This window comes from Pyxicephalus adspersus, chromosome 6, assembly GCF_032062135.1.
Source record: "Pyxicephalus adspersus chromosome 6, UCB_Pads_2.0, whole genome shotgun sequence".
In the NCBI taxonomy this organism is placed as follows: Eukaryota; Metazoa; Chordata; class Amphibia; order Anura; family Pyxicephalidae; genus Pyxicephalus; species Pyxicephalus adspersus.
Window position 1 is genome coordinate 43067679 of NC_092863.1, and position 23502 is coordinate 43091180.

Sequence of the window (23502 nt, forward strand, 5' to 3'; positions counted from 1 at the left end):
TGTATGTGTGTATGACAGTGTGCCTTTTGCTTAAATGTTTACATACATTTTTTTGGACTCTTTTACAAACTTCTGGCCTGTAATAATGCCTTCGAGAAAACGTAAAGGCAATTTTCCTAGTGCAATCAAAGGCAAAAAAATGAAACAACACCGTAGACAAGAAAATTACTATAGCTTTTTTTGATTACTTTTACTGTATAATATAAGATTGCAATAAATAAATACCTGGGCAACGCCACATAATCAGCTAGTTTGTGATCATTTCTGCAGGATGAGCATACCAGCTTGGTGATGGATTTCTTTCCTCTGGTTGTTAGGAGGAGTTTCACCAAATAGCGAGAAAGCGAGACAACCCAAGCAAAGGGTCTGTCTCACCATATTATTGGGAGTGTGTGGGTAACAGGGTAGACCTTTGTAGTTGGATTTGTCCCAGACAGCACCCTGGGTTATGTGCCCTGGGACCACCCTAAGGTCTTCTTTGGTTTGTCGGAAACCCATCCAAATTTCTCCTCCTGAGTATGGGACCTGCCATTTCATATCGGTAAATTCTGAAGTTGGAGGATCAGGCTAACCTAATGAAAGATTAGGATACTAGACTTGAGGCGCTGGAGTTGGGCAACCCCAGGAAGCAGTCGGTATGTGCCTGTATTTTTTTGGGGCATCAGTGTCTGTCCATCCCATAAGACTAGCTGGTGTTTAAAAGGTTAAGGTGCCCAGAGGATCTCCTCACCCCTCCAGATAAGAAAACTACTATTTATTAGGCATCCTGACCCTTTCCCTCTCCCCCATACCCCAAAATTGTTAATAAAACCCCTAGACTTTAAGAAGCAACTAAGCCAGATTTGATCCTTACATCACTTATCAAGAACACAGTAGCAACTACCTAGGGGGTGTGCTACTTACATATGTGTATGCAGAGTGTGCATGTATGTATATATGTACAGATATATGTGTGTCAGAAGTATTTTACTTTTTCACTGTGCAGCTCAGACAGATGGCATTTAACAGAAAGGGCAACAGATAAAGCAAGTAGTAAAAGACTGGAAAGCAACCATTAGCAAATGATTGAATAGATTTCCAATATTTACCCAGATTCACACTAATCATTCCCACAAACATTCCCACAAAGAAGGCAAAAACACAATATGCCATTAAGATTTACCTAAGGAAGATTTGACCTACCAAGATTCACCCAGTGAGTGTCAAATAGTATACATGAGAAATCCTGCATGATAATTTTGAACAAATCCCGTCAAATTTGTCTTCTTTTCCTAATATTTCTGGAGGAGGTCAGCAGTAGCAGCCTCAATATTTTTCAATGAAAGATTACTTTCAGTTTTTGGGAAATGATAAGTAAGTAATCCTACTTCCAGGTTCCTGCAAACCCTATATTAGTAAGAAAGAGGCAAGGCCATGGTAATCCATCATGGCTCAGTTCAGATGCTTGGAAGGTACTCTACTATAAATGACTAAGCCAGCCAGTTGCATAACTGCCCCATTGCACCTGTTGCTTTCATCAACTTTGGGGTATATTTAAAGCCAGAACTATTTTGAGAAGCTATCACTTTGCCCCAAACAGAACCTGCTATGTATGATGAAACACAGTAAACAATATATTATTTACTGATTCAGAATGTAAGTTGTATTTCAGTATATGAAATTTGACATACAGAGCAGAGGCTTTCTACACTCAACAGAACATCATTTTTAAAGCAGACCTAAACTCAAAGTTTTTACTTTCTTCTATTTTTGCAACAAAGTTAAAAAAAAGGGTGAAGCAGCTCCCCTTTTGTCCCGGCAATCAAGACAGAATGGGTGTGCAAGGCTTCCTGGGATACCTACGTCACACATCCCAGGAGGCTGCTATTTCTGTACATGCCCGTAATCAGGCATGCGCAAAAAGGGGCATTTTCCTACAATGAAGGGAAAGAGATGACGATCACATGCGCAGTGAGATCAGCATTCTTTTTTACCCACTTTACAGCAGGCTACCTCACCGGATCTCACACCTGTGCAGTGCGAGTTTGGGTGATGTAGCCAGAAGAAGAAGAAGACAACTGGAGATGGTGGCACACTTCCTGCGTGCCGGGACATAGAATTCCAGGACCGCCCAGGACCCGATCAAGGAAAGGTCCAAGATTCTGTGGGACTAAAGGTAAGTGTTTTTTTTTATTTTTCAGTTTAGTTGCCCTTTAATTGTACATGCTTACAATAGGAGCCCCCCATACACAGCCCCATGCTGTGTTTTTTTTATGATCCATGCATTTCCTGTGTTGTGGCTCTCAGATGCTTTGCTATTCAGTTATTTTAGAACTGGCTGTTTAGTTATCAGAGAAGGTTTTATTTTCCTGAGATGTGGTGTTGGTGTGTCTTCCTGTGATTTCTATCACATTTGTACATGTGGTTCCCATGGTGGCCTTTATCTAGGTAATGTGAGAAGTCTCCTAGACAAAGATCCTTTTTTGTAAGATAGCTTGATATGGTTGATCACCCAAACTACACATGGAGCGTCCCTATGTGATTTCCTGTGCGAAATATTACTGACTGTTTCCTGCTGATCATTGTGCCATCATTTACAGAGTATTTTTATATTATAGATGATAAAGACATTAAAATAAGCAAACCTAAACTTAAAAGTGCACTTACCCAAGACATTTAGGCTGCCTTCAGCTAAAGGTCAGCGAACAAAATTATTATGAGAAGGTGTGATTTAAGTATTTTAAAATTCCTTATACACGTATCCATATGCATAGTATCTAAAGAGTGAATGAATTCGGAATTTTATATTGTGTGTACAACATTATGGGAGAAAATCGCCCTACTCAATTAATACTCCCACACATCTATGTCTTTCTGTATTGGGATAGAAGAGTTCGATTATAAAAATAAACATTCAGGAAATTAGTAGGCAGTCGCTGAAAATTTCAGCTTTATTGTTGCTGGAATTGATACAAAAACGCTATTTATGTCTGTGAAATTGCTGTACTTTTCTCTGCACCATAGGCAGCACAATGACTAAGTGACTGGTACTTTTGTCTTGTACCGCTAAGGCTCATTTCATACCAGGTACACTCCCTGGTACAGCAGATGTTTTATGTTCTTCTCATACACAGTAGATAGACATTTTGTTACTATTACAAACACAACACAGGATTATTGGTTTTTCGAATAAATTGAGTTAGAGATATTACATTTTAAAACTGTGTGATTTGGATCGTTTATGTGTGCTGTAATCCATAAAAAAAAATAGATGTTTTTAATCTTTTTTTGTACCATGTTTTACAAAGTGCTCAACTGATTCTGCAATTAACACGGTGATGTGTTTGAAAATGTCATACTGAGACCAGACAGGATGAAAGGGAATCATAGCTCTGACAATTGGTTGTCTCTGTCAAATTTTCAATAAAGCAGAAAGGAAAAGTATATAAAGCATAAAGTGCCACCTATAGTACATATCAAGAAAACATGTTACTAAGTATTTTTTTTATATAAATTTACATTATGCTTTCCCTAAATCCAAATTTTTACCAATCAGTCACCAGTATCCTCTAATTTATTCTCTGACATTGGGTGGCCCTCAGTGCTGCAATGAGTACCCGTGAGACTGTGAAGGGTATCTGTTAGGTTATGCAATGCAGCATTCAGCTTTGAACTAAAAATTAGACAAGTGAGATACAAATCATTGAAAAGCATTGTGCTGCAGCATCTTCTAATTATACTTATAGTGCCTATTGTTACCAGCAATCTTGTTGGCAGGGGGTGATGCCTAGCTCCACTGAAGCCACAGTAGCCACAGTACACCCCACACAGATATTATTTAGGAATTCTGCTAAACAACTTCATATGCACATACAACATTTCAATAAGTACACCATTGTTAATAAAATGCTATGTACTCTGTTTTGCATCTCTAAACATTTAATATCTATTTTTTGTAATAAATACATCACTGTACATTAAAACCAAACAGAAAAAAGTAAAATGATAGGAAATAGAGCATTAAAGATGAGCACTTTTTCAAAAGAATGTTAAATACATGGATACAAAAATACAAGCTGTCTTTCCCCCCATGTTGACCTAAGCACTGATAATACAATGAAAGAACCGCATGATTACATTATTGTGAAGTTGAAATCACATGATCCAAGCCAGTTCACAAGTTCATTGCGTAGAGTCTTTCTATGCCAGTTAGAGAAAAAGCTGCATAAAATACAGTACATTACTGGTTGTGGATTATTATATGTGCAATAAAAACAAACTGGCATACCATAAGTGAACAGGTAACAGGATATTTCTACAGTCCGATGGTAAACATACTCAGCAAGCCTAAAAATCAAAATGATTCTTTAAAAAGAAACCATTTCGCAAAGTTCTGTTATCTTACTAAAACCATATACAACAGTATACACTGTCCATGATACATAGCATATGTAGAAGCTTGTAGAAAATATGTGTTTGGTGCCGTTGGTCAGGTTGGAAATTTTTGCCAAAAGTAAAAGCATCGGATACATTTTTGAAACATATTGATCCATGAATCATTAATAAAGGATCAGCTGTGCATCAATTGTGTGGCCTGGAAGTACAATTAATTGATTTCCAATCAATAGTTGACAATCAAATTGATCAAGTCGATCAGACTAAAATAGTATTGAATTAAAGGCATGAAATATTCATGCATGGTTAGCCTCTAATTCATAGTGACTTGCATATGTACTGTGCTAGGTTACTGCCCACCTGGCAGTGATGTATACTGAAGTGACACTAGACTTATGACTTGTACAGCATTGTGAACAATGTGTGAAAACCGGCATTCAGCCATCCTGAATATAATGTAATAGACTATACTTCTGTCTTGCAGTCTATTGTGGCTTCAAACACTCTAATGAGAGTTCAGTTACCTAAACACAAGTATAACAAGTGTACTCTCCAAAGTATTTGTCACACAACACCAGAATATGGGTGAGCTGCGGCCAGTGGAGAATCAGTGATATGGGGGAAAAAAGTAAGGCAAGTTCTTTCTCTCAATTTCTTTACACACCAAGATTAATGATGGAAAATAAGGTTTACTTTGTAATGGGAAGGTTCACTTAACCTAAAATTGGGTAAAATGTCCAGTTTTGTAACTATCCCTTGCACATAACCTGGCAATTAATGTGAAGTGAACAAGCTAATCTTTTAAGTAACTTTAAGAAACTTCAATTAATTGTAGTATATGAGAACTAATATGCCTAATCCAGTTATACAACCCTAGTGTAGCCCTAAGCAGGCTTTCAGCAAACCATGGTGCTTAAATTTCCGTTAAGTACCATTGCATTATTTGAGGCATGAAAAAGACTACGTACCTGCTTGCCTTGAATAAATTGACATTTAACCTTTTTATATTTCGATGTCTATTTATATGTGAACTAATAAACATTATATTTTAACTGTATTAAATTGTGGTATAGAAAATTCTTTAAACCCCAGTTTTTGGTGCCACACTATTTACATATATGCTTCATAGGGGTTCTATATCACAATAACTAATCACAATACCTGACTTGTTCCCAGGCACCATTTATCACTACTTTATTACCTTATTTGAGGACACCAAAAGTAATGGCTTGCAATGGTAAATTACTATGGTTCCAGTAGCAGATTCTGGGGTCTTGTGTTGGGAGTCAACATTTCTAATGCAGTGCATTTAGCTAAGCTATTTTAACCAATCTAACCTGGTATTGAGACCACCCACTTCTTCTGTGAGCTTATTTCAGGGACAACTACAATGTTCTGGCCACAGAAGCTGGAGTTTGAAGAAAACACCTGTGTTACTTATGTCACCTGTAGGGCATTCTCCTCTTTTGATGCACTCATGCCTAGGCAATATGTAAAGTGGTATGGTGTCACAATGGTGTCACAATGCCTGCAGATGAAGCAAGGCTTGACCAGCACTGACTGGCACCAAGGAGGAAAGATCTCAATGTGGTCATTCTGTTGGTAGTCCTAGGTAAGATCAATATATATTTATTAGCTGTAAAAATCAGGTGATATTTCAGTTTATAATGACTATAGTTTTAATTTAAATGACTGTATCCATACAAAAATAATGAGATAAAAAATTGGTTCGGTTTCCCGGCATCCCAAAAGCGTAATGGGAAGTTGAACCTTTCACTGTAGATACCAACCAGCAGTGACATTTTAGAACCACTATTACTGGAAATATGAAACTCCTTTCCCTACTTTGGGAACAGCTTTCAGTTATTCTTTACCTCTGGGTCTAGTTTTTTGTCTCCACCCTCATACTGTAGTCTCCAATGTCAGCTTATTTTTTGTGCCCAGTGTTCACTCTCCTCAATTGCTTTCCAATTTTCACAATTGTCCTACTTCCTATGTAATTCCTCTGTAGTTTCCAATGTTATTTTCTAGCTTTGCACATATCCTCATATTCATCAACCACTCAAGAAAATGCATCACTGACAAAATGTTCTTATTAATGAAAATCTGCTAGTAATGCTTTTCTAGGTGATTTTCTGGGGAAATTAGTAAAATAAAAATTTAAGTGCTCACCCAAATTTCAATGCATTTTAGCTTTACATTTTTTTATATTGCACCTTAACCAACCAATAACATAAAGGAAAAAAATACACACACACAAATGCACACAAAAAAATCAAAGTAACTGCTATAAAATACAAATGGCTTTTGCTGTAGGACAGGTAAAACCCTAAAGCTTGCCCTGCAGTGAAACTAAAGATTACAAGGGCAAGGTACAGCCAGAGCTGGTAGAACAGGTCTAGTATGCAGGTGGAAATGCCCTGTAATACAATGCTTTTATCAGTGGTTTAGACAAAGAGAGCTATGTCTAGGGAATCTGTATTTTTCCAAAGCAAATAATGAATAAGAACTACATTAGAGCATTTGTTGTACAGTTTAACATGCTAATCCGTAGTTCAAATAGCTTTTACTGTAAATATACATCTCTTGGAGTTTATTTGTGCATTAAAAAATGCCCCTTAAGATAAATCTATGTTTGCTAATGCCAGGCTTCTAATACTACAGTGATGCCACTAGATTCCAGTGAATATATTATCCTGTCTTCTTTGTAAAAGATGTTGACTCCCAAAACAGATGCTTCCACCCCAAGGTCCTTTATTTAAAAAAAAAAAAATTCTATTTGATTTGAAACATAAGACCCATCAATTCTGCTATAAAGCAAACTGTCCATACTGTCAAAAAGAGCACAAACCTGTGGTCCTCTAAACTGGCACATTGGCCAAATCCTAGCTGCACAATAGACAGGGCTGCAATGCCCAAGTCATTGTTAAAATCTCATATGGAGACCTTTTTGCAAGTTGCAAATACTAAAAATAGACTCTGCTGCGAGCCAGCTAGTCATTAGAATTAGGAGAAAGCCACTTAAACCTATTAAAAGGGCTGGGGCACAAACACAGAAAGAATGAAAGAAGACAAATCATAAAAGTATAAAAGGCTGCTAACAATATCGAAGGAAAGGATTTCCAATAATGCTGAAACAAACCTAATGATCATCTCTATCCTGTGCTAGGTTACTATGTTGGAGCTGTGAAATAGGTGCAAGCTTTTTTTTTTTATTATTATTATTATTATTAATAATGACACAATAACAACGTATTTGGCGGCTATTTGCCATGGGTTACTGTACTTTGCACATCGCTCTTTTCTCTGTTACATAACTTGGTGTTATGTATAGATTTTAACAGTATAGAATAATATATAACATATTCCTTCAGAAAACACACATTTACACCATAAATCTTCAATACATTAATAAGTAAAATATCAAGTTTTCCAGTTCCATATGCTACACCAGTAATATATGATTTCAATAAAATGCACATTTCCTGAATTATTAAAACCAGACCTTTTAACTAGCTAACATTTCCTAATTGAGCAGGCTCAAAACAAGCGAAGGGTAACTGTGAAACCGATTGTCCTGGAATGACTGAAAACCACAATTCAAAAAACCTAACTAACATGTATACTAATTCCCCATAAGATAAGTGACATATCAAAAGTTTCTTTGTCAGGCCTTGCAAACTAGGAACTTAGAGCCTAGGACAGTTTTTCCAATATAAGGAAAGTTATGGAGCAGAGGACTGTCTTTCCAATATAAAGACAGTTGTGAAGCTAGCAGCTGTCTTTCCAATATATAAACAGCCGAAGGGCACATTAATGATGTATATTCATGATATGACCAATACATTTTTCTTGTGCACTTAGATCTAGTTTGTGAAGCTTCTTTACATAATAACGGTTACAAACTGTAGAAGAAATACATCTCTGGTTACGTTCCCTGTGCTTTCTTGTACAAGTATACCAAGATTTGTTTAATGTGATTTTCAGTGCAAATGGTAAAATCCTTCAAGAGAAGGAGATTGTACAACATAAGGGTTTTCTAGCATGTCTAAAGTATCATCTCTTTTGGATTTCTTCATCTATGATCTCTGCCCTTCCCATGGTGTCCTGAATGCTTGGCTGGACTTGCTGCACAGTTTCTTCAAGGCTGCTGTTTGGAAATACCACATAACGTGCGGTCACACCATGGTTCTTCGGTCCCCGTAAGTTCTCCTTACTGTGCCAGATGCCATAGCCAAAGTAAACAATAAGCCCTGCAATAAAAAGGATGGAAATAAGGATTTATTTTGATTCGGGCATTTATGCCAAGTGTCAGTAGCTACAAAAAGCCCATATGGTTTCCAGCCCTCTCTATCATTCTAGGCAGCAAGCAGATACTCACAATATATAAATTATAATACCGAGCAGATGTCTGTTCTTCATTAGTAATAAAGAAGTAATTTGGACAAAAAGGTCGACAAGTGGCAAAATGTTCTCCAGAAGAATGAAATATGTCCAAGTAACAAATAGAAATGTAAGCTATTATCTGACACAATTAGCATAAGCCACACACTGCTATATGATATAGGATTACTGGTCGGTCACTATAGAAATTCTGTAAAAGGGCCCACGGATTGAAATCCCTGCAAATCAATATTTTAAAGGAAAAAGTTTTAATATTGTTTTGTAGCCTTATTTAAATGTAAAAAAAAACATTAATACAAAAGAAGAGATGGATCGAGTTGGATTGTTATAAGATCATCTTTATGGAAACTTCCATTTAGAGGTAACAATTACCTCCTGAGCATGGCACAAATAGGGGCTAGTAAAATATGTTGGTTTGTTTGACATGCATGTACAATGTGATCAGCAATTTATAAAAGACAAACAAAGGATGACTTTGCAAAAACAGCAAATGTATGTACAATCTAATTATTTAATACAAGGCTACAGAAAAGGGTATTTTTGGTTTAAAATTTACCTGGAATTTCAAGCCATTTCAAAAGCCACATGATTGCTGTATGTATAGTGGGAAGCATTGTTTATTGATTCCAGGGGGTGATGGGGTATACTTTAATTCACCGGTCACCAACCGGTGGTTGGAAAATTTTGGCGGTCTGCGGCTCTGGAGTGAGCAACGGTCAGATCCGTAGACTATGTCTCCCGTATGCATTGCAGGCTCAGGGCGGTGGGCAGGTTGTGTCTCTGGTTCTGGCATCATGATGTCAGGGGAATTTTTTTCCCCTTTGAGTGACACGCAGTCCGCAGTCCATGAAATTAGTGGTCCGTAACGTCCAAACGGTTGGCGACCACTGTTTTAATTTATATGTGATCTAGTGTGCATGGGCAAAGAAGAAGTGTTGACACAGAATCATTTGAAAAAGAAAAAAAATGTCGAGAATCAAGTTGATTCTTTTAATATTTGCATTAGGTGGGCCTCTTCTTACTTGACGGGTAGTGATAGATTGCAGGTGATCACAAGAAGAGGATCTATGATCTATGCATTTTCTTTATAAAGCAGACAGGACCTAGTGCCTAATCTTTGCCAAATTAAGTGAAATCAAACTTGCAAAAACCTGAGAGTGTTTGGGACTTTAAAGAAGAGGGAACAAACTTCCTGCTATGGAGAGAATAATTTATCATACTAGAGTATTGCACAGCTTAGAATCCTAGGCTGGAGATGTTGTGACCATCTCCAGTCCTGCAGTACAGTTCTATAGAGGTCTTCAATAAATGATTGCTTTGGCACAACCATCAAACCACATTTGTCCTCAACATTCAAACTTTTAGGGTGGGGGTTGTACTTTTCTGCTCAGCAGAGAAGTCAGATACACTTAGGCTAAATAAATTGGAACTATGGAAAATGTGAAGTTGAAGGGCACCCCAGATGCTACAAAGGATTCCCGAAAAATCTGTTGGACGAACTAAAAGTTGGCTGATGTTGGAAAAAAGGCTAATGTTACCTTCTAGGAGAATCCAGAAAATAAGTACACTTAGAATAATAATAGTTCATTTCCTATTCTGGAAGAAGTAAGGTGCTAAAGCGTGCAAGTAAAGAGACCATTAACTCAGTATGAAACAAGAAAAATATGTGTCGATGTAAGTAATGTAGAGGAAAATAGCAGGTGTCATATGGTGCATGCATTAAAGTACCCTTGCATAAAAAAGTAAGTTATTGTACAAACAAAATAATCAGGAATCTATTGTGCTACTAAATGAAGTTAAATTTGAAAAGGACATAAAAAATTCAAGTCTCCTAAAAGGTAAAAAAAAAAAACAAAGCACACTAAAAAGCAGCTGTTTCCATCATTTCCCTGGGTTCCATTTCACTTTTTTATCATTACAATTGGTAAAGCTAACTATTTTTTGTATCTTCTATAGTATGTATTCTTCCACTGTGTACTATTATTATGGTGAATAAATCCATACTGAATTAGAATGTAAAGTGACTATTTGTTTACATTGTATTTATGTTGTACTAATATACACAGTTTTAGGTCCACCTTTCCTTAAATCTCTTATATAAGTTCAGCCAGGCAGCTGTGAATAAAATGCAACTCCAACCTGAAAATTGGAGCTAAACAATTTGAAAATGAAAATGCAGGCACACATTTCCAGGGTTGTTTAGGTCAGCCTTGTTTACTCTGAGACTGGTGAGGGAAAATAAGGTCACAAAGTAAATTAACGACTTATCCATGAATTGGGGAGGGTATTAATTCATAACTGAGCCACCTATTATATTGTAGAACCAAATAGGGATTAAAACAAACATGGATTAAATGAAAAACAGACTAAAAACTTACCAACAGCAAGCCATACAGAGAATCGCACCCATGTCATGTAATTCAGCTTGAGCATGAGATATACATTTAACAGGATACTCAAAGCAGGAGTCAGTGGTACAAATGGAACCTATAGGTTTAAAGGTAACAAATTGCGTATTAGAAATGTCACATGTAAATCAATGTACTAACCTATATGAAAATGTATTCAATAAAACAAAAACTAAAAAATTAAACACCAAAAATGTAAATGCCATATATGCTCAAATATAAACCTACTTTCGCTTGAAAAAACAGGAAGACTACATTGACTCAAGTAACAATCTAGGGCACAAAATGTGGTCGACACCGCTTTCAACATTCAACCCGTAATCAATAGAACTACTGATATAAAATCACATGGGCTCAGTCTATCTTCTTTCCCCTTTTGACAGGGTAAATAGTTTTGAATTGGTTATGATAAGTCACTTGCTCCGATACATCCTTTTGTGCATTAACGTTGTTCACTTGTTGATGGCCTTGTGTCGTCATGTAAAGTGTTACAAGACGACACAGCCTGACAGTCATCACCTTGTCAGAGGAAGCCAAAAATTTCACTGCTGACTACACAGTGGACTTCCGAGAGGACAGTGATCCTCTTCAGCCACTAAAGATATAACTCTGGCACATGCACAGGAATTACATTGTTTCTAATGGTTGGCTCTCTATACAGCACCGCTGCACACAGAGCCAAGCTCTACACTACACTGCGTATGCCCTGTACAGTGTACAGCTAATAGAAAAAGCTATTTAGAGTGAGGGATTAATTTCTTAACAAAAGTGACATTGTACTTTTTAGTATAGTACATAAATGATAAAATGTTTACTGAACCATAATTACCTGAAATGTATTTGTTTTCTTTTGCTGCTCATGGACCCAAATTAGAAACAGACTGATTGAAAACCCAATCAGGAAGATGACAATAAGCAGATAAAAACTCCATGTTGGAAGGTGTAACTGATTGCTTCCAAACACCAAGATACAGCTTGTGCAGAGGGCAAAAACCATCAATGTCACAACTGCAATGGTGACCACCTCTCCAGGATAAAAGTCGCTTAAGAACTTAAGGTATGGTTCAAAGGCAGCTTTCAAGTGTCCAGTTTCTCTTCGCTCTTTGGCTTTTTTCTGACTTTCAACCAGTTGGAGTTTATCAGAGAAAGACTCATATTCCTTCATCTCTTCTCCAACAATTCTCTCTGTGTTGATTCCAGGTTCTCGATGTTGTGGACTTTGATCTAGGTCACCTGCAACTGAAGTTTCACTTTTCTCTTGTTGAAACCGCAATACGATTATACTGGCAGCAACAAAGGTATATGCTAGCAATGTGCCAATGGACAAAAACTGCACTAAGGCTTCCAGGTCAAAGATGAGGGCAAGAATAGCCATCAGGATACCAAACACCACAATTCCGATGACTGGTACTTTGGTGGTTGGGTTTACTTTGGAGAAAAACTGAAAGAAAAGTCCATCTTCAGCCATGGCATACACAATTCTTGGTAAGGAGAAGAGATTACTTAGCAGAACCGTATTCATAGCTGTAAAAGGAAGACAAAAACAGACGCTTAACAGTGTTGTACTTCACAAGCTACCAATAAACTAACTAGCAATGGTATAAAGGGCTGTGGAGTTGGAGTTAGTACATCTTTGCTGACTCCAGGGACACAATAATAGCTTCCAGCTCCACAGCCCTGGTATAATATAGTAGCTAAGCAGTCATTGACAAGCTAATTTCAAAATGAATAGACTAAAGTTGAATCATGCTTTGTGGTATTAAAAGGGCTCAACTAGATGTCTATAAAATCTTGACAGCAGAGTACTTGAAATACATGTAGATCTTTGATGATCCTTTCCAACGGCAAACTACTGCACAATGCATGAACGATTGCTGTACATACAGCACTGTTCTGCTCCATGCAGAGGGAAGGGGGAGAACGAAGGAGCGGCACCCCAATGTGCTCTCTCCCCCTTTATTTCCATTAGGATCGTTCATCGTCTATTGCCTGTGGATCCGCCAGCACGGTCGTTCAGACGATGGACGACGGGCACTGTACACACACCAGATTCACGTCCGATATCGGCCGGACGATCACCATTGCAAGTGTGTACGTAGCCTAAGGCTGGGTTTTATCTGTGACATTTTTCTTAAATTGGTTTACCAAGAGATAAATCACGAGCTTGTTTACTTTGCTAGCGAATATTTACTTTGAAATGTGGGTTAAATTGATGTCAACTGAAATTTTCCTAATTTAAAAAGCCAAGTAAAAAAATCATTATGCGATATGACAAGTTACTTTGCTGAGTAAACAACTTCGACTCCTTTAGAAAAATAAACCTATTTGTCTCCTAAAAAATACCTCTGTAAAATAGCTATATTATCAAACAATCCAGGCACATATCGTCTGTGGTCAGTGATGGGTCTGTCTACTGCATTAAAATAAACCACTAAAAAAGGAAAAAAGAGACCATCATTGCAAACTTCTCTTCTGAAAATTCTAGTATCTGGATGTCATGCTGTTACTTGTTTTCTGTAATGATTAGTGCATAAAAAAAAATAAGTAGAGATTGGGACTTAATCTGACCTTACCAGATATCTCTACTTTTTCCTCCTATGTTATAGATATAAGGCAACTTGTCTCAACCTTTTCACCCTAGAGGGACCCTTAAAATATGTTTTTAGGTCCTAGAAAACTTTGTTGATAATTTAATCAGGGACAGTTATGAAAATGCTACCTCCTGATGAGCAGTGTGAAGAATGTTTGCCTTACAATGGTGGTCCAAATGCTACCCTTATAGAAAAGTAAAAATATTCTTAGTGCAATCTTGTGGCTCTGCCAAGTGACGTTAGACCAGGAACTATTCTGGAACCATCAGTTGGACACAGCTCTGGGGAAACCTTGGGGTTTCACAGAACTCTGGTCAAGAATGGCCAAAAGAGATGCTGTAGTGTTCTCTAGTCCCAACATTCTTTCTGTCCTAGGGTGGGAAATCTGGCTTCTCTAATAATATGCCAAACAGTGTGAGTAAGTGCTTTTGCCCTAAAAGTATGTTACTAGCAGAATCATCAGGTAGATATACTTTATGACTAGTAAGCTAGCATTTTCAGAAACCCATAAATGGCAGCACTCACATTAATAAATACTGAGGAAATACAGCCTGGAGTAGCAAGTATTAAATGGAGGTAAATAAGCAGCTCTAACAGGTGGGGTGCTTTCAAAGCTATTTTTCCCCCATTTAGTTTTCTCATACCTTCAATTAAATATCCTTTTTTTTCTTTCCCTAAATCACATAAAAAATGTCACATTGAAAGTGTAATTTTAAAATGTACAATGGCAAACTAAATAATGTCAGTAAGCTAACTGGTCATGCATTACTTTGTCAATACTGCATGAAAAATATTATGTATTTAAAGGGTTTGGTTATATTTATAGTACAACGATCGATTGGGCAAAAAATCGTTCGTAAAAAAGTAACCAACGACGCCGACGAACGAGGAAACTCGTTGGAAACGAACGACCGGACCGGCGGATCGGACGACGATCGTTGAACATCGTTCGTGTGTACGGTCGTTCGTTGATCGTCCATGGTCTGAGCATGCGTAATGAACGAACGTTCGTTTACTTTCCTGTCGTGCACATAGTTCCTCTATCGCTTAAACGATCGTATCTATTGTGTGTACAATATCTACGAACGATCGTGTCGTTATCTCTATGTGCGGGATATCTACGAACGATCGTTCGTATATATCGTGCAGGATCGTTCGTCGTTCGTTTTCCAACGATAATAATTGGAAGTGTGTACGTAGCTTTACACTACCTGTATAAAAGACTCCTGTCCACAAAGGCAATCAATCAATCATATTCCAAACTAGCCACCATGGCCAAGACCAAGGAGCTGTCTAAGGATGTCAGGGAAAAGATTGTAGACCTACACAAGGCTGAACTGGGCTACAAGACTATCGCCAAGCAGCTTTGCCAACAACAGTTGGCGCAATAATTTGCAAATGGAAGAAACACAAAATAACTGTCAATCTCCCTCGGTCTGGGGCTCCATGCAAGATCTACACTGGTGGAGTTGCAATGATCATGAGAACAGTGATGAAGCAGCCCAAAATTACACAGAGGGAAGTTGCCAATGATCTCAGGGCAGCTGGGACCATAGTCACCAAGTGAACAATTGGTATCACTGAACCGTTAAGGCCTAAAATCTTGCAGAGCCCTCAAGGTCCCCCTGCTCAAGACAGCACATGTACAGGCCCGTCTGCAGTTTGCCAATGAACAGCTGAATGATCCAGAGAAGAACTGGGTGAAAGTGATGTGGTCAGATGAGACCAAAATTGAGCTCTTTGGCATCAACTCAACTCCCCATGTTTGGAGGAGGAGGAGGAATGCTGCCTATGACCCCAAGAACATCATCCCCACCGTCAAACATGGAGGTAAACACATTGTGCTTTGGGGCTGCTAAGGGGACAGGACACCTTCACCGCATCGAAGGGACAATGGACGGGGTCATGTACCGTCAAATCTTGGCTGAGCACCTCCTTCGCTCAGCCGGGGCATTGAAAATAGGTCGTGGATGGGTATTCCAGCATGACAATGACCCATAACACAGAGACAAGGCAACAAAGGAGTAGCTCAAGAAGAAGCACATGAAGGTCCTGGAGTGGCCTAGCCAGTATCCAGCCTTGTTGATAGGGGATCAAATACTTATTTTACTCATTACAATGCACATCAGGCTCTGACCTTTGAGCACTGGGTTTTTGAGGGTTCATTTGTTGTTATTTTGTCTCTCACAGCTACAATAAACCTACAATTACAATTATAGACTGGTCATTTCCTTGGGCAAACGTACAAAATCAGCAGGGGATCAAATACTTCTTTCCCTCACTGTACATGTATCACACAGCCTTTCAATGGTCATCTATACTACCCAAATAAAGCTCCATGGAATACTGATGACCTGTATTGGACATGCATTAAAAAAAAAAAGCATTGGAAGACACGCCATGCCATAATCATGTCATAGTATGGCAGTTTTGACTCACAAGTGATGAAACATTGTAAATAACACATAAAAAAATAAGTAATTGAGTTAAAATAGGAAGGGCAAAAAACGAAACCGAATATATTAGCTGCCCCTAGAAGTCCCAAGGAATGACAACATGTTAAAACTGATTAGGAGTGACAAATAACATTATGATGCTGTCTTTGTCATACAGGTAGTCCCCAGAATACATATGAGATAGGGACAGTATGTTTGTTCTTTTAAAAGTTCAAATTTGTATGTAAGTCTGAACAGGTACAACATTTTAATAAATGCAATTGGGACAGATATTTGTCCCAACATATTATTAGGCACCGTGGTGTCAGTTACTGTATAAAATCCTCACTGTGAGCTAATCACAAACAAAAAAAACTTCATGGAGCCTAGACATTCATTAACTTCTGGAGCAAGCTGCGCTTTGATATGCAAAAAGAAACAACTGCAGAGTTTGTCTTGGTCATTAAAGAGTTACAAGAGGCTGCAGAAGAGCTCAATCTCTGCTGTGTTTAGCAAAAGATTTCTTCTGCAAGTCATGCAAACCACCCCTCCCCCCATCAAGCCTCCGTCCTGCACACAAGCGAGCAGGAAAGACCCTTTTGTATCTAGGAGTCGTATGTCGGATGTCCTTAACCCGGGGACTACCTGTATTTATTACAAAAACTGAAAAATGTGAATATTGTCCCTGCTCCAGATCTATGATGTTCTAGTATGAAGACTCTTTAACCATTTTTAGCTATTATATCATACTATGAGGACATAGCTTCTGAAATAGCTTCCACATCACCCAGCCCAGCTAATAAATGACATAGTTTATTCATGTTTCATGTGTCAAGTTGCTAACTCGGTTGCCCTTTGCTATCTATACATGGGGTCAATACAGTGAAAGCTGTTGCACCTTGTGTAGTTTATATATATGGCCAACAATGAGCCTGGTGTATTGTGTCTTTAATAGGATCGGTGTGTATTGTCCTGTGGCAGGCTCTACCTTTCATGCTCCAGCTGTTATTTTCCAAAGCAGGTATAAGTTTGAATAGCAGTTCTAGAGAAGTGCAGACATTTATTATAGATGAGGTTAATACACCAGCATGAGGTTCCTAATTTTCAAACATGAATGTCATTGTATTCATCTAAAAATAGTAAATACATGGCAAAAATAAAGATTTATATTCTTGTGCTAAACCATTGTAAATGTAATTTATGTTGTTTGACTTAGATCCTCTGCAGATAAAGGTGCATTTTTGTAATTGTGCATCAAAATTACTATAAAAAACACTTGATATGTGCTACTTACCACAAATAGAGCCAGCAGCTACAATAAACCCTGCCCAGGAGTAACCTCTCCTGTAAAAAGCATCAGACAGGGCAGAGTCTGGTATTAATGTATTCCAAGGCACCATAAGAGTCAGGACAGTGGACACAAGGATATAAGCCCCTGTGGCAAGGCCAAGAGACACAGCTGTTGCAATAGGAACAGCTTTCTGAGGGTTCTTTGCTTCTTCACTTGATGCTGCAATGACATCAAATCCAACAAATGCATAAAAGCATGTGGCAGTGCCAGACATAATGCCGGAAAACCCAAATGGAGCAAAACCACCATGTTCAGCTGACCAGTTCTTTGGTTGTGCAAGGATGAAACCAAATATAAGGATGAAAATTATGATTCCCATACTAATAGCAGCAAAGATATGATTGAGCCAGGATGACACCCTAACCCCAAACGATATAAATGCTGTGGCAAACAGTAAGATTCCTGCTGCAAGGAAATCAGGGTAGTGGGCCAAGAACTGCACATTCCAGGTACCAATGTGAGTTTCAGTGAAGTTTTTTATTTTGTGGTCAAATATTGAGTCCAGATAGCCGCTCCAAGCTCTTGCCACAGCTGCACCACCAATCATGTATTCTAAGATCACATTCCAACCAATCAAAAATGCCCAAAGTTCACCAACTGAAACATACGTAAACATGTACGCAGAACCAGTTTTTGGCACCCGTGCACCAAATTCAGCATAGCACAGAGCTGCAAGTAGAGAGGCTATTCCCGCAATAAGGAATGATATAACTACAGCTGGGCCTGCTATTTCCTTGGCTACAGTGCCAGTAAGTACATAAAGGCCAGAGCCCACCATTCCACCCACACCCAAAAGAGTGAGGTCAACAGTCGAAAGGCATCTTTTTAGCGATGTCTCCATCAAGTCATCTTCCAAAGTCTTCACTCTGTTCAGTTTCTGGCAGAACCGAACAATGGAGGCTGTAGAAGGCAAGCTGTTCCCCATCTTGAAATGCGTTTTCTTTTACCACGTGTTAAGAATTGTGAATTAGCCTGAAGATTCCTTCATGTCAGCTGATCTGTAATTTCTGCAAAAACAAAAGGGAATGTTATTTACTTCAATGTGCTCTATTGTGCTGTGCCCCTCTGTAAAAATACCACTGCCTTAAGTGAAAGTATCCCAAGCACAAAAACACATTTTTAGCACTGTTTTAAATGGAAAATAATAATTATTACAGTGGTTGTGTGACCAGCCACAATGATTCTGATGTCTGAGGTTGGTTCTCCATTATTGGAAATGTCACAGAGTTTGTGTTCTTCATTCACACGGGTTTTCTATGTTTAATCTGCCTCAAGAGACTATCGCTTATAACACTGCATAATATTCTAGATAACAAAGACTTGATCAAACATGCATTTCTTCACCTCATTTTTACCTCTGTACAAGTCATTTCAATGCCTGTTGTGTGTACAAATTAGACAGACAACAGCTGCTCATTATGTTATAATAGTCGGTCAGAGAACAAGGAATTACGCTTACAAATAATCTCATATTTACAAAGTGAATTTGGTGGGTGGAGGCTGCAAGTGAAAGTTTGTCATATAGGAGGTTCCCTTCACATCTCCGTACGTCTTGCCAGAACACTGGATAAGTAGTCAAAACACCTGAAAAGGCGCTGGTTTCCTCAAATAAATTGCCTGCAAAACATTCACATAGAATTTGTACCCCTTTTTTTGTCCCCACCTGCGTGACCCATTAAGGTATAAATTATAAGCTTCCTGAGGACCTTGTTGAGATACTTCAAATATTAAAAGCATTAAAATAACAAAAACCCGGGTAATGCAATAAAGAAGTTACTGACCACTAAACCATCATAAACCAAGCTTATAATGTCTAATATTAGGAAAGGGTTAAATTATCAGAAAAATCTTCTTTTCGCGTGAGAACAGTTCATTAACAATATAAGCCATGTAAATACTTAATTCTCCTGGGAGCTTCTTATAACTCTGATGCTGGTTTTCCAAGAACATGAGTACTGAACTTGGCAAAAAATTGCTTCAGGAGTTCTAATCTAATCTAAAGTAATATTCTATATTACACATTATCATTTTACATTCATTGCTAAAAAAAACTATTAAAAACTTACATTTATAGCTGGATATGGCTAAAACAGTGAATGAATATAATGGCACTGATCTTTAAAATCACCAATTATTGAGGAAACGGTTGAGAAAATTTGATTCGAGTCGATTAGGAACTATTTGCAACAACAAAATATTATAATTTAAACAGAACTCTACACAATATATTTGAATTTAGTGAAAACTTGAAGGCAATTTTAAAAAATTAATAAGGTAGGGAAGAGTTTGATGGACCTTCTGAGCTTATTTTTATTGCTGTGTCCCCAATGGGGAGATTCACTCCATTATTTGTCCTGGTGACGATTCTAGCTTCGAAGGAAAGTTAGAGGAAACCCAAAATTTTGACTTGTGTTTCAAGCAATAATGGGGGAAATCTTCCATAGAAGTAAAAAATAACCTGATAGGAGTAAAAAAAAAGGATTTGTCTACACATGGACTTTAACCTGCTTAGACCTCTAGTGCTCAACCTGTGGTACTTTGATAGTTGCTTAGCAATTAGACCCTAGCAGCTAGTACAGGGAGTAGAATCTGATACTAATGGTGATGTCAGGGGCCACAGCCAAGCCCACACTACTTTACCTTCAGAGTTTTACCAGTACTGTCCTAGATTGATTATATACCGATAGATCTGTACACAAATGAATCGTTGGCCTTTGGTCTGCACACAGTGATGGATGTGTACACACACCCCTATGGCCTGGATACACACAGGGATGCAGCCCAGCTATCCATATAATAGAATGTATATGACATACACGCCATGCCTCTCCCTCCTACCTGCTATGTGGTGTGCATTGTACTGCGCTCCTGCTCCTGCTCCCTGCACTGGCCGTCCACCTGTGTCAGCTGGCTGGGGATGGCAGCCTTTCCCGATGGAAGGAGAGCAGCTGGGGGCGGGGCCATGGTCACAGATCCTGGAACCATTAAAGTGACAGCTCCTTGTGACTCTGCTCAGACAATGACGTGCAGGGTTAACCCTTACCACAGAGGATACCTGGCTTGTATTAGGCTCAGGGTTTTATACGACTACTGTTATATTCTATATATATTATAGGTTATTATCTGCATCAGAAAACTGACACTGATTCCATAATCTGGTGATCATCCCCTTACAGCCAGACCTCATGATGGACCTTGGGTGACCCCCTCATCATCCCCACCATAATCCGCTGCTAGAAAGTGATCAGCAAAACCACCTACCATATGGTGATAAGGTTTGACTTCCATGAGTACAATTTTATTGATATGACATAAAAAGACATGATCAGTGATCAATGAACCACCACAGCACTCCAATCAATTCCCTTCACAAATATTAAACTATATCTCAAAACTTATCCAGTACCGGCCAATTTCTTATACCCCTGGTAAGCCCCTTATTACCATCCACTACCTACCTACCCTTCTTTAAAACAAGTACCTGTAACCCCAAACTCTGTGTGGAGCACTAGGTAAAATCCTTCCACCCCTGATGAGTTTACATAACTAGGACCATCTGCACCCTACCTACCCCTCTATAAAATGAGTACCTGTCACCAGAAACACTTGTGATGACCACCAACCAAACATCTTCTACCTCCCATGAGTCCACTCTAAATGTCTCTCAGGGTCGGTCTACAGTTTTATATAAATCATACTATTTTACTACAAACCCTAGTCATAATTTTATTTAAAAATATTTATAAAAGTTATACTTATTGTTTACAGAAATTGTACAACACCTTTTAGTTAATATTGTGATTAATGCATTGAATATTTACAAAACAGCAGAAACACCACTGAAATAGTAGAACAAAATAGCACATAAAGCATAGAGGTACTCTTTGTGTCTTGAACACATTTTAGGTAATCCTGGAATGCTGTCATACAGGTCTTGGACTGTATGTACTATGACAGTATACCTTTCAGGCCTTCAGCTGTTTGTGGGAGAAAGGAGGTGGAAATCTACTTTCTGTATTGCAACCTAGAATGTCCTCATAGGTTGTGTTAATATTTGGATCTGGTGGTTGATGAAACCATTTGCATTTATACTTAATTTCATTACACCAGAGTTTAATGTAGACCTATCACTAAGAGAGTATATATACTGTCAGTTATGACTTGGTTCCAGGTGTGTGACTGACACCAAGAGATCAACTTTACATCCAGGTAAATTAGCATTCTTTACAACGATTTCACCAATGGTTGCTTCCATCAGCACTCATTATTTGTTCACTTTAATATTTAGAATTGTGCATGTGAACAGCAATCAGTAGCAATGTTTCCACCAATCAATATACCTCATCCTGGAACATTAAATTCCTTAAAATCATTAAGTCATGCAAATGAATTATATGACATTTGTTTCTACAATAGTGTTGCTAATACCATTACAGATGTTCCACCATATATAAACCTGTGTGTTTTAGGACATTTTTTGGATTACTCTGAATGTAAACTGACCTAAATATAGAAATTAGGGTTGAATTAAGGTTGATTTACCACAATATATTGTTGCTTTTCAATTCATCAGGGGTGAACTTTTTGATTTATATACACCAGGCTATTTACCTTTGTTTAATAATGTAGAATATGTGGAACAGTTCAGTGTAGAGTTTAAGAAACTTTCAAATAGTCATTGTAAAGACTGGGTCGCCAGGGGCATTTATTCAGTTTCATAATAAAGTTTTACTTTTTTTGTGAGGCAGTAAAATGATGCAGCAGAATATGTCTGAATCCAAAACGCATATAACTATTTTGCATACAATTTATAAAATGCATACAACAGTGTCCACATGTATAACAATTATAAAAATGCATTGCAGTAATTGTATGTGATTTGTAAATAAAGCTAGATAAGAAACATGCTAGTGGAATAAAGTGTAAACCAGAAATACCCCTACAGAACCAGTTTATAATCTTGTCTGTCTTGTTCCCCAGCCTTTTACTCTGCATATGCTGAATGGCATAATTGCAGTAAGTGATCCTAGTTTCAGTCTTTTAATGCCTACACACAGACAGGTGTTCCGTTATAGTAAATAGAATATTCAATGATTGGTATACCAGTCTTTCTTGATGGTTTTGCATTGAGGAACCTATTAATTACTATATCTACTGCTTACAGTATATATTAGCATGGTAATCAGTGGGAAGAATCTCTCCCTTACAGATATCCACAAAGATCACAGTTGTAACTTACCTATGAAGTACATATTTCTCATTGCTCAAGGAGCCCATGGCAACCACTGGAAGAATCCTGGTTAAGAAACACTAGGTTACACTAATACATTTTTTTGAAACTTATATTTCTATTGCAAGAACTTTCTGGGACATTCAGTGTTCAGGGGCTGTGTGGTAATATTGTGGCTTATTGACCATTGCCTCATCTTTTTAATTTGTGGACACACATTAAATATGTTGCTTTCATTTGAAATCAGAGATTGTGTCTGGCCTGATGTGCTTTCTAGCCTCAATTACTTTAGAATCCTAATAGGGTGGGCAATACTGTGCAGTGCTCCATAAGCTATAATGAGTTAGCTTTTAGATTGACAGATCGAGAATCCATGTCAATATTACTAAAAAATATCATAAACATTCTCAGATCACAATACTCCTAACAGTTCTATGTACATGAAAGTTCAATTATTTCTGGCCAGGTATGCCTGGATCATACCCAGAGCTGTGAATGCTCAGAATGTACATTCAACAAAAGAAACAGGTAGGTACCGGTAAGTGTGTTTTATTGCAGAAGATACATAGCATTTCCTTTCTGCAAAAAAACACCCACCAGTTTGGATTTTATTTTCAGGTTTAATCATTCTGTAGTAAATTCAAGGCAACCTAAAGCTGTGGAGATGAAGCAAAGTAGCATATGCTGTTGCAGAATTCATTCCCCAGAG

At 38.0% G+C, this 23502-nt stretch overlaps 1 protein-coding gene across 1 annotated transcript; it reads right to left on the reverse strand.

Annotated features, from left to right (window-relative positions):
* Positions 1–6315: 6315 nt before the first annotated feature.
* Positions 6316–20534, reverse strand: SLC7A4 (solute carrier family 7 member 4). The gene is made up of 5 exons (XM_072415468.1): positions 20402–20534; positions 17507–18570; positions 12016–12710; positions 11157–11265; positions 6316–8627 (listed from the first exon to the last, which is right to left on the reverse strand). The coding sequence occupies exons 2-5, from the start codon at positions 18486–18488 to the stop codon at positions 8431–8433; spliced, it is 1983 nt and encodes a 660-aa protein (XP_072271569.1). The 5' UTR covers positions 18489–18570; positions 20402–20534; the 3' UTR covers positions 6316–8430.
* Positions 20535–23502: the final 2968 nt, after the last annotated feature.